The sequence below is a fragment of the Oryzias latipes genome, chromosome 6 (assembly GCF_053564925.1).
Source record: "Oryzias latipes strain Hd-rR chromosome 6, Olatipes_Hd-rR_3.1".
Lineage (NCBI taxonomy): Eukaryota > Metazoa > Chordata > Actinopteri > Beloniformes > Adrianichthyidae > Oryzias > Oryzias latipes.
The window spans coordinates 10,765,559-10,777,500 of record NC_136242.1 but is presented as its reverse complement, the minus strand read 5'-3'; the positions used below and the strand labels follow the sequence as shown (position 1 = coordinate 10,777,500).

The following is an 11,942-nucleotide window of genomic DNA, read 5'->3' as shown; positions in this document are numbered from 1 at the left end:
AATCAGTGAAGTCCCAAAACACCAACTTTTGCTTTTACTTATTTTGTCGTTTTTTTTTTTCATTTTATTTTGACGTCTGTAAATAAATGTATTCCAAAACGTTTCCTTTTCATTTATTTTTTTGAAGTTGTGTCTTGGTGTCTTGAATTTTGTTTCCATTTCTAAATTTTTTAAATATTTTTTTTTTAAATCTATGTGATCTTTAAAACGTCTATGCGTTGAGGGATTTGTTGATGTGACCAGAGGGACATAGAGGGACAAACCAAATTCTTGTTCCCCCTTTTTTTGTCTGGACAGGAAAAGAAAACAACTGGCCTCCACTTCCCAAGAGTTTCCCCATTAAACCGTGTTTTTATCAGGACTTTTCAGAGGAAATCCCAGTAGAATACCAGAGAGTCTGCAAAATGACCTACTACCTTTGGATGTGTAAGTGTCCTGCTTTTCCTATTGTGGTTTTAGGAGTACTTGATGTATGAATACAAGTGTTTTCTGACAAACACGAGTCAAGAAAAGAAAAGTTTTGTTCAAATGACCCACATGTTAAATTTGTATATGTTTTTAAACTCTTAATTAAAGAAAAACTGTCATTAAATTAAAAGTAATAATGAATGAGAATTGACTAAAATGACAAAAAAATCTTTTTTAATTGCAGTTCAACAAAATTATTTCAAACAGTCAAACTTGATCCACTCCGATGAAAATTGTGTTTTTAACATGTTCTTGTAGCCTTTTTCTGATGATGGAGAACTTATATGAAGAAATTAAACTTAAAATTGCATTTCTGCGTTTTTTTTCCATTGTATATTATAATCATTGTGAATCAGAAGCAAACCAAAAAAAATGCTGCTAGCAGAAGAATACAATCTGTGAGCGCTCAGTCATGGTTGACGGGAAGGGAAGGGGGGACTTGCTCCACACCAACAGTCCCACCCACAACTTAGAGGCGAATTTCTAATGAAGGACTTCCTGCTGCTCTGCAGAAACTATGCTCTACAACACAAAATTAGCGTGTTTGGTTTTGGCTGAAAACTGCACGATTCAGAATGAAAAGACCACTGGGAACGTTTTTACAATAAATGAAAAGATGATCGGAGTGGGACTATGATGTCTGTAGAACAAGACGAAACATATTGAGAAGTTCCCCTTCAAACCTGACACAGGGGAACAGTTTACACCAAGAGTGGACCAAAATGGCTGCTGACCAGTGCAGAAGTCTCACTGACGGTTACAGAATCCACTGATGGCCTCAGTAGGCAATAAATAGACAACTAGAGGTTTCATTGTTTCAAAAAAAGTTTTAGGGGTTCTGCTAAAGAATTCAAAAGCGGAGTGAGTGTTTAGTTTTTTTTGTATTCTGTAAATTTTGATGGATTGTTCCATTTGTGAATTTGTTACTTTCCCTGACAGCTTTTAGTAATTTTTCAGAATAATGCCTTCCTGTCATTGTTTCAGTCAATTGTGTGACTCTGTTCCTCAACCTGCTGGCCTGCATGGCTCACTTCATCACCGACTCCAAGTACGGTGTGGACTTCGGCCTCTCCATTCTTTGGCTCATCCTCTTTTCTCCATGCTCTTTCATCTGCTGGTACCGGCCCGTCTACAATGCTTTCAAGTGAGTTTGTCTTTTTTTTAAATTTTTTTATTAAAGGAGTGATTTTACTGTTTTTGTGTCAGTATTGGGAGATGTGATTTTTCATTAAAACTTTAATCAGAAATATAAGATTCTAAAAATAATTTAAGTCAGGGTTAATGGCTGACGAAGTGTGAATTATCAGAAAGTAACACACGCCGTGACAGCCTGAACCGTCCCAACACGTTAATTCTGATAACGCACATGTTGAAGGCCATTATCCTGCTTATACCATGGTCACTTACAAAAGAAATAAATATTCAACTAGTTTTTAGTGCTTTGTTCTTATTTGTTTGGTTTAAATCAGGTTTTTCACAGCCAATCAGAATCAAGTATTCACCCGGACCACGGTATAAATTAAATAAAAACATTGTCCTTTGAAAAATGGAATCAAGATCATTTTTTTTCAGATTTTTGGTGATTCCCAGCTACGTTGATTTCTTCGTTAAACCTAAAATTGATGTTTTTATGTCTGACAAAATTGCAAACCTGAGTGTTTACAACATATGTGTCACCCAGAATTGTCTGAATGCATTTTTTTTCTTTTGTAGGACTGACAGCTCGTTCAGCTTCTTCACCTTCTTCTTTGTGTTCTTCTGCCAAGTGGTGGTCTTCATCATTCAGTCTGTTGGCCTCCCTAATTGGGGCAACAGGTGAGTTCTGCACAATTTTTACGCTTGAATTTTTACCAAAAAAGTGTAGCCTTTGATAGCAAACTTCAGTCATGCTCTAGGTTTGAATTTAGACTAGAAGTTTTATACTTCCAATTTTTGTGTTTTTTTTTAACATTTTGTCACTAAAAAGATACTTACAGTTTAGCATGTGTCACACCTGCTAATATGAAACCTTGTTCTTTGCTTGAACTTTTCCTCTCAATAACTAAATGATCTATTTCTGCCTTCTCTTTTCCTCATTTTCTTATCTTCCCTTTTCTGCCAGAAACGTCTTTTCCTCCACTTCTCTGTTTGCTGCTAACACTGTGAGTTTCTCCAGATAAGAGCCTCTGGAAGGCTCTGTGCATCTCCCTGATACTCATATTTTCTGTAGTATTTTTTATTCCTACTTCTCTTTCTGGGAATTTGGACCTGGGAAGTTTGCAAAGCTGTGTTCTGAATGATGAATGCTATTGGTAAGGTCACCTAAAACCTAGTGTTTCTTTGCTCCAGTGGCTGGATCGCAGCCATTTCCATCATAGGGTCCAACAAAGCAGTGGGAGGCATCATGATCATTGTGTCCATCCTCTTTACTCTGTGTGCTGCGGTCTCCATCATCCTCCTTAAAATGGTAAATGCCTTCACACTTTCGCTGCTTTTCTTTTCAGATAAAACTTTGTTGGTAAATATGAACATTATAAGTCTGTTTTGATCGAGGTTCTTTACGCTTTTGTTTTTAATGTTGTCAAATCTTTTTCTACTGACTCATGTTAATGTTGAGCTGTTTATCTGGAAAAAGTTTGAATAAGCGCTCAGACGAGAGCTGAGCTCATGAAGCACAGACAACTTGCACCATCAGCTGTGTGGTAGAGCTGGAGAACCAATGACAGTGAAGGTTATGCTTGTGGCTCCACCCCCTCTGGCAGTCAGTTTCCTTTTTTACCAAGTAGCTGCTAAAAAGACAAACAAAAACGGATTTATTTAAGCCATCTGCTGCCCTATTTCTTTAAGATATGTGCTGACAGTGAAAAAAATTTGTATGGAAAGAGCATTTGACTGTTAACTACAGCTGAGATTTTTGTCATTCATCAAGACGCACTTTGACCACTTATCACGCCATACTTAACCTTAAAGCTGTACCGTTGTGACTGGGGTTGTGACTTCAAACTTGGAGCATCAAACCAAACGCAGCAAAATCCCTTTCAAGGCTGTTTCTACTAAAAATGCTAAAGCTGGTATTTCTCTTTATAAGATGCTCAAGCTAGCGGTAGCTCACAAAACATCTGCTGCATTTTTACATTTTGTATTTAGTTGCACTTTGTGTTAAAGCCAATTTCCAAAGGAGATGGCAAAATAAAGTAGTTTTAGTTTAATAAATTCCATAATTTGGGATATTTGTCAAAGAAAGTAAAAACAGGGAGAAAAAATAGCTTAAAATGGAAAATCGAATTTAGAGGGAAAAAATCTGACATTTAATTTTTTGGTCGTATTACCCATCTCCAACTCTTAGTAACAATAATAAATTGAATGTCCAGAAAGACCATTACACTTGTTCTTGCAGCTGTGCCTTCTAAACAAAACGTTCTTTGTAAAGTCTAAACTGGCATGAGTCCTGTTACTGTCACAGACTCTAAACCCCTTTCATTGAGCACTGGAAGTTTATTAACATGAATGATTCATTGCTCGGTTTCTGTGATGAGCCTTCATTGTCTTCCCCTTCTCTCTTCTTCTTCAGGTGCACAGCATGTACCGTCACACCGGGGCCAGTTTCCAGAAAGCCCAGCAGGAATTCTCCCAGGGCGTTTTCACCAATAAAACCTTCCAAAGTGCCGCCACAGGGGCAGCCTCTTCTGCTGCACAGGGAGCTTTCCAGGGAAACAACTAACTGTAGACTGATGTGACTTCCTGTGAAGGGTCCAGGTCTTTATGTTATGAGGTGTAAATGATTTCAATTAAAGCTGCATCATCAGGTTGTGCCAAACCAATGGAGAAGAGCTGCAGGCTCCTGTCCTGTGATGACCTTTCCTCTCCTGATTGCAGCAAAATTTTACTCTGACCTCCTAATGTAAAGACCTTAAACATGTAGAAGCTTCAACGACGGCTTCTTGTCTTTCATCCCCATTTTAAGAATTTGACTTTTTACACACGCAGTGAGAATCATCATCCGTCTGCATTTAAGTGTAAAATAGTAAAGCAGTGGAGGGAAAGTCACAGGTCTGCTGCAACAGGGGAGTAAAATTATAATGAAGTTGACTGATTGCTATCTCAGCATGCCTTTGCTTTGTATGTTTTGTGTTTTTCTTTTTGCAGAGCTCTTGAGTGTTTAACCGTGTGAAAGCGTATGATTAAGGCATTTATATGGGTGCAATATGTTGTCCTCTGACAGTATCCCAATCTTGTAATTGCAGTGGGATGAAGCATTTGTCCTTTGACCTCTAAACGCTCAAAAGCATTTCCTCTTGGTGTTTCACGAAGCGAGAAAAAAAAGATTTGAAAAACAAATCCGGGCTCCAATGTTTTGAATAATGCTGTACATGTGGATTTTATTCAGCTGTGATGTAAATTGAGCTACACTGAGTTTTCTGTTTCCTTCAGTTAATGAAGATCTTGTAGAATGCAAATGTTCAGTACATGTTCTCAGTCTTACCTGAATCTCCACTCCGCTTTGATACCAGCTGTTTTTTGAAAACTCAAACTGTATGAGTCATAACATAGATGTGCTGATAGACATGTCCTCTCAATATGTAATTCATTTATTCATTTGACAGGGCTCTTTTTGTTTCCATATTGCTTAAGATTTTTGTGAATATAAGGGTTGGACAGTTAGATCTCGGAACAAAGAGGAAATGCCAAGATTGAAACTTCTATTCATGAGCGTCTTGACAAACTTGAATCAGATTCACAATTTCCACCATTTCAGTGCGCGTTTGCAGAAACACATGAACACACGTGAACCTATGGAGCAGGATCCTGCACTGATTCTTCCTTTTCAACCATAATTCAACGGTTTTTGAATATTTTCTCAACATGTTTGTTAATTTGAAAGTGATGCTTTGTACCAAAAAAAGGTTTATTAGATAAAGGAATGTAGTGTTAAAATGCACTTGTTTGCATGTATTGGGAGAACACAGTTTAGTCACTTGTATTTCAACAATTTCACAGCTAATAAACATTTCGTCTCTCATGTGTTTAGCACTTAATTTTTATGTTTGTCTCAATAAATATGTCAATATTTCACCTTAATATTTTATATTAGTTGAACAATGCACTGCCCTTCATTCATACTTAGTAAGCACTGTTTGATCATAGCAGGCGTAAACATGCAGACCTGCCACATTTTCTCTGTTGCGCTGTGCTGTTTGAGTCATTTATTTAAGTTATGAACTTTCACTCTGATGTGGTATCTTTACCCCTTGTACTATCCAAAGCACTTTAACATTGGGAGTGGGATCATCTAGACCAGTGTTTTTCAACCTTTTTTGAGCCACGGCACACTTTAACCTTGACAAAAATCCCGCGGCACACCAGCATCCCAAAAAGAAAAAAAAAAGCAGAAACTCATAGTCTGTTTTGATCTACAGCGCCCCCCCCCCCCCCCCCCGGCAATCTGACGTGCATTTTTGTGATAATTGTGGCAGAAAAAGCAGGAAGTTGCAGATGTTTTTCTAAAAGATGTAATAAAAGTTAAGTTACATACAAACTGTATGTTCGTTGTGTTTTCAAGACGCTGGCCCTTTAAGCCAATGCATCATGGGAGATGTAGTCTAAAAACTGCGAGAAAACGGCAGAAAGACTCGCGTCTCTGAGCTTCATGGTTTTGTTCACTTGTTCCACGGTCTGATACCGGATTCTGTGGAAAGCTACACCGCTAAAGACGAGCTTTAGCTGGTGTTTTTGTCGGAACTGACTGAGTTATGAGCTAAATTGGAACAAGGAAGTGGAGACTTTAACCACTTCTGATTGGTCAGACTGATGACATGTGATTAAGCCTTCAAGAATGATTGGTGGAGTCGTGGAGACAGTAAAAGCTGCGGGACTTTTCCATACACAGTTATAGCTGCAGCTATTTCGCGTTACCGTCATTCTTATCATAATGTCTTTAATAGAATCAAATAAACACGAAGAAAAAAGTATTTTATGATCGTTTATATTCCTAACTACTCAGTGTTTTATCAGGACCTGTTTGGATGAACAAAGGCTACGTTCACACTGCAGGGCTTAATGCTCAATTCGGATTTTTTGAAAAAATCGGATTTGTTTGCTAGACCGTTCACATTTCCAAGTAAATCCGAACTTTTGTGATCTCCAGTGTGACCGTGACACGACCCAAACGAGACCCGCATGCGCAGAAGCCAGAAGAATACTCAACGGTGAACGACGTCACTTGTTGTTTGCGGAGCAAACGTTAACAATGGATGTCAACAACAGTGTTGTCAAAAGCGGAGCTCTTTTTGTAATATTAAATTTATTTTCACGAAGGAGCAGCACAATTACAATCTTCTCATTTTAAGAAGGCAATGGAGTCGGGATCGTCTGTACCCACTGTAGTGGAAGAGGAATGTGTATGTGTTGGGCCCGCGCGCCCCGTGTGTGTGTGTGCAAGCGCGTGCCGCGATAGAGAATAGGGGGGGGGGCATTCATGTTGTGTGTTACGGAGGAAGGAGGAAGGTTTCCCCCAGAATAAATGCTATGGACTCTTTATTAACCCGTTCTGGAGAATCTAAGGATCAGAACAGGGAGGAGGAGGATCACCTCGGGTCCCCCGCGCTTCTGAGCACGGTCGGAAGGGGAGAAAGAAAAAAAAGTTATCGCGGGAAAGGTTCAACACCACGCTCGGCCATTTATCTGGAAATTCTTTCAAAAACTGCCCAGTTGCGATCAGAGCCCTGGAGTTTGGCCTGAAAAGAGCGATCACCCCAAATAGTAATCCAATCGGGGATCTCGCTTCCCTTCCACTGACTGATCTCAGCAGCATCGTCCACCATGGTTGATGTTTACGTTCTCGTTCCCGCCTACTTCAACGCAAAATGATGACGTTTGTTGCGTGTCGATGACGTACGGTTCGGAATCAAGTCGCCTGGCCGGTCAGACGGCGTTCGCAATTGAAAAGAACGGCTACAATTCGGAATCAGGACGGCAAACCCACGGGGCCTGGGTCGCAATTGAAAAGATCGGATCTGTGTCATTCAGACTGTCGTGAAAAGATAGGAATTGGGTCGTTTCAGCCTGCAGTGTGAACGTAGCCAAAGAGCTGATTTCCTGGAGATGGGAAATGCTTTTAGATCAGTTAATGAGGGCAATTTTCCACGGCACACTTGACCATCTCCCACGGCACACTAGTGTGCCGCGGCACACTGGTTGAAAAACACTGATCTAGACCCACTACACAGTGCTCTGAACCTTTTTTCTTCAATGATTTGTGATCTTCACTGGTGTCCATGGATTACATGAAATCTTTCCACCTTTATCATGGTAGGGAAAACACGTCAATGTTAGGGTGGGGTCATAGGATAGCACAAGGGTTACATAACCCCAAAGAAAAGAAGCACTGATTAGGGCTACCTTTGGTAAAAGACAATTTTATCTGAAATCTTATATTTTGGGTGCTATGTTTTCAACTTTCAAAAAAGCATTTTTGAAAATTCCATTTCTACCATGAATGTTCCCCAATTAATCATGAAGATCAATGAAAATATATATATATAGACCCAAAATTGGGCTCCTCCACCCCCAAAGAACACATGAGAAAACAGTCATGGCCAAAGGTTTTGAAAATGACACAAATATTAGTTTTCACAAAGTTTGCTGCCAAACTGCTTTGAGGAAAAATCAGTGCTGTGAGATCTTCCTTTGCTGGCAAGTACATTTTGGAGGCACCACAAACGGGTGGACTGGGCAGGAGTAATTACCTTGACTCAAGTTGCTCTGGGGTATCTGTAAAAAAGCAATGACAGTTCAATAGAAAGTGATTACTTTTCAATTGCACAGCACCAATATCTCCAGCAGTTAGTTCGATAGCAGGTCACAACAGACATGCATCAAACAGGAGTTGGAGTGATCACAGTCTCTGTCAATGGGTAAAATACAAAGTGCAGTATTACTTATAAGAACAGGGCCGTGGATGATGTCATCCATGCCCTGCTGCAACAGCAGACTCCTTGAGAGTGCTGTTACTTGCAAACAGTTTTACAGTCTGGCAGAATTTAATTTCACCTAAACAGTCGTTTTAACATTAATCAAGCTCTACCAGCTTGACTCTAAACTTTTTCTTTTTTACCAATTTAAAGATGTGGGCACTGTTCCCAGAAACACTGCAATACTGGGTCAATGCATGTAGTGAATAGAGCAAGCTCCACCTTCACATCCGTTCTTCAAAAATCGGCTTAATATGTTGTCCTCCACTGGAGGAAATATCAGATATTAAACTGACAAGAACAGATTTTTTTATTTATTTATTTATTTATTTATTTATTTATTTATTTATTTATTTATTTATTTATTTATTTATATATATATATATATATATATATATATATATATATATATATATATATATATATATATATATATATAAAAAAATCTGTTCTTGTCAGTTTAATAAAAGTTTATTTATTCAGATCCAACTGCAATGGGCAAAATGTTTCAATTGGTGTTAGGCCGTTTTTTCCCCAGAGTCTTGGAGTGAGGCACCGGTGGCCCTCAAGTCATCTTCTTGTTGGCATTGTAAGGATCTTCTGTGTGGTGCTCAGAGGAGGTCCCCCCCTTTGTGCTCCTTGCCACCTGCCTTTCCCGGAGAGCCAGGCCGTCGCTGCCTTGACCTTTTGCATGTGGGACTCCAGCTCCTCCCATCCGAATGGGCGACAAGGCGATTCTTCTTTGTGGATGTGTTCATGGCCTGCCGCCTGCAGTCATGGCAAGGTGTACCGTTGCTGCGGCCAATCGAATCACACCCACGGGGGGGATCTGCCTGTGCTTTCTCACCAGCAAGTTCCTGGAAGTCCACATGGCGTCTTTGATGGCGGCTAGGGAGAGCCATTGTGATGCAGTGCATTCAGCCTTCTGATCTGAGCATTGCCTCCTCCCATAGAGCACTAGTTGTGCTGTAAGATCTTCCTTTGCTGGCAAGTACGGGAAGCCGAAGGAGCCAGCTGTCGCCCACTGGTCTACAGCAGCACTGCACTCCCAGAACAGGTGCCTCACCGTCTCTGGCGCGCCACAACCTGGACGGGGGCAAAGCGGAATTCTGGACATGCCCCGGGAGTGCATAACGGTCCCGACCGGGAGAACCTCATGAGCCACCATCCACGACAGATCTTTCAGCCGGTTTGGAATAAGAGGATGGTTCACCAGGTACCAGACACTCCTTGACTCCTCTGCTTCAAATCCCCATACCCGACAAACGGGTGCTTGCTCCTGTGCAGAAGAAATAAGCAGTCTGATTTGTCAGTTTATCCCCGTTTGATCCTTCCAAGTTGAATTTCTTAACCCTTGTGCTATCCCTAGGCTAACCCTAGGCACTTTAATGTTGGGATTTGGGTCATCTAGACCCACTAGACAGTGCTTACCAGTACCTTTGACAGTACCTTTGTCATGGTATGGAGAACACGTAAGGGTGGGGTCATCCAAGATAGCACAAGGGTTAAGAAAGATTTGTATTTCTCTATAGTTTTTGTTTAAAGTGAAGAACATTGGAGTTCTCAAATCAATGTTTCCCAGACCTAATTTTTTAACATAGACTCCCATCCAAAATCTGACCAGTGCAGCTGTCCTCACATTTTTGTTATCACCAACAATATGCTTGATGTGCAAGCTGGTATAGTACGCTCCAAGAAAAAGATACAGGTCCGGTACACCCTTACCCCCTTTTTCTTTTGGACTTTTCGTTATTTCTCTTTTCAGTCTTTCCCATTTGGAGTTCCACAAAAAATGGAACATTTTTCGTTCCAAGGTTCTCCTGGCTCTTAGTGGTGGCATAAACACTAAGCTGATTAACAAAAACAAAGGGAGAATTGCCTCTTTCAAAACCAGAACCTTCCCCTCCATTGTTAGCCTTCTTGTTGACCAAAAGCCCAGTCTTTGTCGCACTTTTGAAACTACTTCTGGGCAGTTACTTCCGCCCTCGCCCTCTTTGTCAAACCATACTCCCCAGATTTTCTGATTATTTGAGGTCACCTGCAAAGATAAACCTTCTGTTTCAGTGTGTGTCCATGGTCCATAAAATTGAACTTTGGTCTTATGTTTAGTTTTGCTTCAGAAGTTTGACCATACAACTCTGTCAGTTCCAGTGCTCTGGTTATTGACCGGCTGTCTGCACATATGATATTGACGTGGTCCATATATAAAAGGCACTTCACTTCAAGGCCTCCAGTACCTGGTATGTGAAGACCTGGAATGTAATCTGTCTTCAATATCTGTGCCAGAGGTTCTACGCAGAGAATGTACAGTAGGGCTGACAAAGGGCAACCTTGTCGCACACCAGAACCAATGTCAACTTTCTTTGTTAAAAGATCGCTTCTCTGCATTTTGGCTAAGATCAAGTGTAGTATCTGTTCTTATCAGACTACTGCACTTTGTATCTTATCCATTGACAGAGACTATGATCACTCCAACAATTGTTTGATGCTTGTCTGTTGTTACCTGCTATCACACCAACTGCTGGAGATATTGGTGCTGTGTAATTGAAAAGTAATCATTTTCTACTAAGCTGTCAATGTTTTTTTGCAGATACCCCAGAGCTACCTGAGTTAAGGTATCTACTTCTGTCCAGTCCACCCGTTTGTGGTGCCTCCAAAACGTCAGCAGCTTCTGCGGAGGCACCACAGCATCAGGTTTACCTTTCAGGAAATTGAAGGTAAGGTAGCTTACATTTCCAGACTTGACTTTTCAAGGAACTTGGTCCAGAAAACTCTAGGATTCAAACCTGAGGTCTTGAACTGCATTTTGACTCTACCATTGAACAAATGTTTTGATGTAAGCTTTCGGACTAGCTCTATTCTGTGCGAATTCTGGACCCGTTTTGAAAATGTGAAATCCCATTTTGCACTTTTCCAAGTAGAAAAGCTAACAGACAACTCAATGAAAACGTATAAATTTGTCAAACTGTTCAACGAAACTGTTAACGCAGAAGATATTTGTGTGTGGTTGGGCAGATACTGTACCGTAAAAGGCCAAGCTGTGAAGGTTAGGGATGTTGATGATATTTGGAACTGTGCCTGGCGAGTGCCTGTCCATCTAAGGCAAGAACCACAGGGTTTCCAAGGCCTAAAACATCTCCCATCCCTGATAGTGTTGGGAGAGAATAGAGGTTATGTTTATTACCAAGAACAGCCAAAGCTGAGCAGAAGGTGTGGAGAGCACGGCCTTCTTGTAGAAGATTGTTCAGAACCCTTCTGTGGTAAATGCAGAAACACTGGTCATGTGTATGAGGAGTGCCCAAATGGCCGTCAATGTAATCTCTGTGGTGAGACAAATCACCTCTTCAGAAACTGCCCTAAGTCATTTGCAAATAAACTTAAAACTGGGAAGAGTAAACCTGACACACCTTTGATAGGTCCCACTAACGAGACTCCTGATGCAGCACACCTGCAGGAGATCAGCCAAATGATAACTGACAAAGAGGAAGATAATGGTAATGTTGAACAAAATATAAGAAATAATAT

At 40.5% G+C, this 11,942-nt stretch overlaps 1 protein-coding gene and 2 pseudogenes across 1 annotated transcript in view; 2 read left to right on the top strand and 1 right to left on the bottom strand.

The window, feature by feature from the left end:
* scamp2 (secretory carrier membrane protein 2) overlaps positions 1-5,467 on the top strand; it is a 15,008-nt gene extending 9,541 nt beyond the window's left edge. The window contains exons 5-9 of the mRNA XM_023955608.2: positions 298-426; positions 1,453-1,612; positions 2,182-2,283; positions 2,797-2,914; positions 4,019-5,467. Of these exons, the coding sequence (XP_023811376.1) occupies positions 298-426; positions 1,453-1,612; positions 2,182-2,283; positions 2,797-2,914; positions 4,019-4,168 (659 nt within the window). The 3' untranslated portion in view covers positions 4,169-5,467. The remainder of the gene's footprint in view (positions 1-297; positions 427-1,452; positions 1,613-2,181; positions 2,284-2,796; positions 2,915-4,018) is intronic.
* A 3,102-nt stretch (positions 5,468-8,569) lies between these two features.
* Positions 8,570-8,743, bottom strand: LOC144992916 (U2 spliceosomal RNA; annotated as a pseudogene).
* A 2,047-nt stretch (positions 8,744-10,790) lies between these two features.
* LOC144992950 (U2 spliceosomal RNA) lies at positions 10,791-10,956 on the top strand (annotated as a pseudogene).
* Positions 10,957-11,942: the final 986 nt, after the last annotated feature.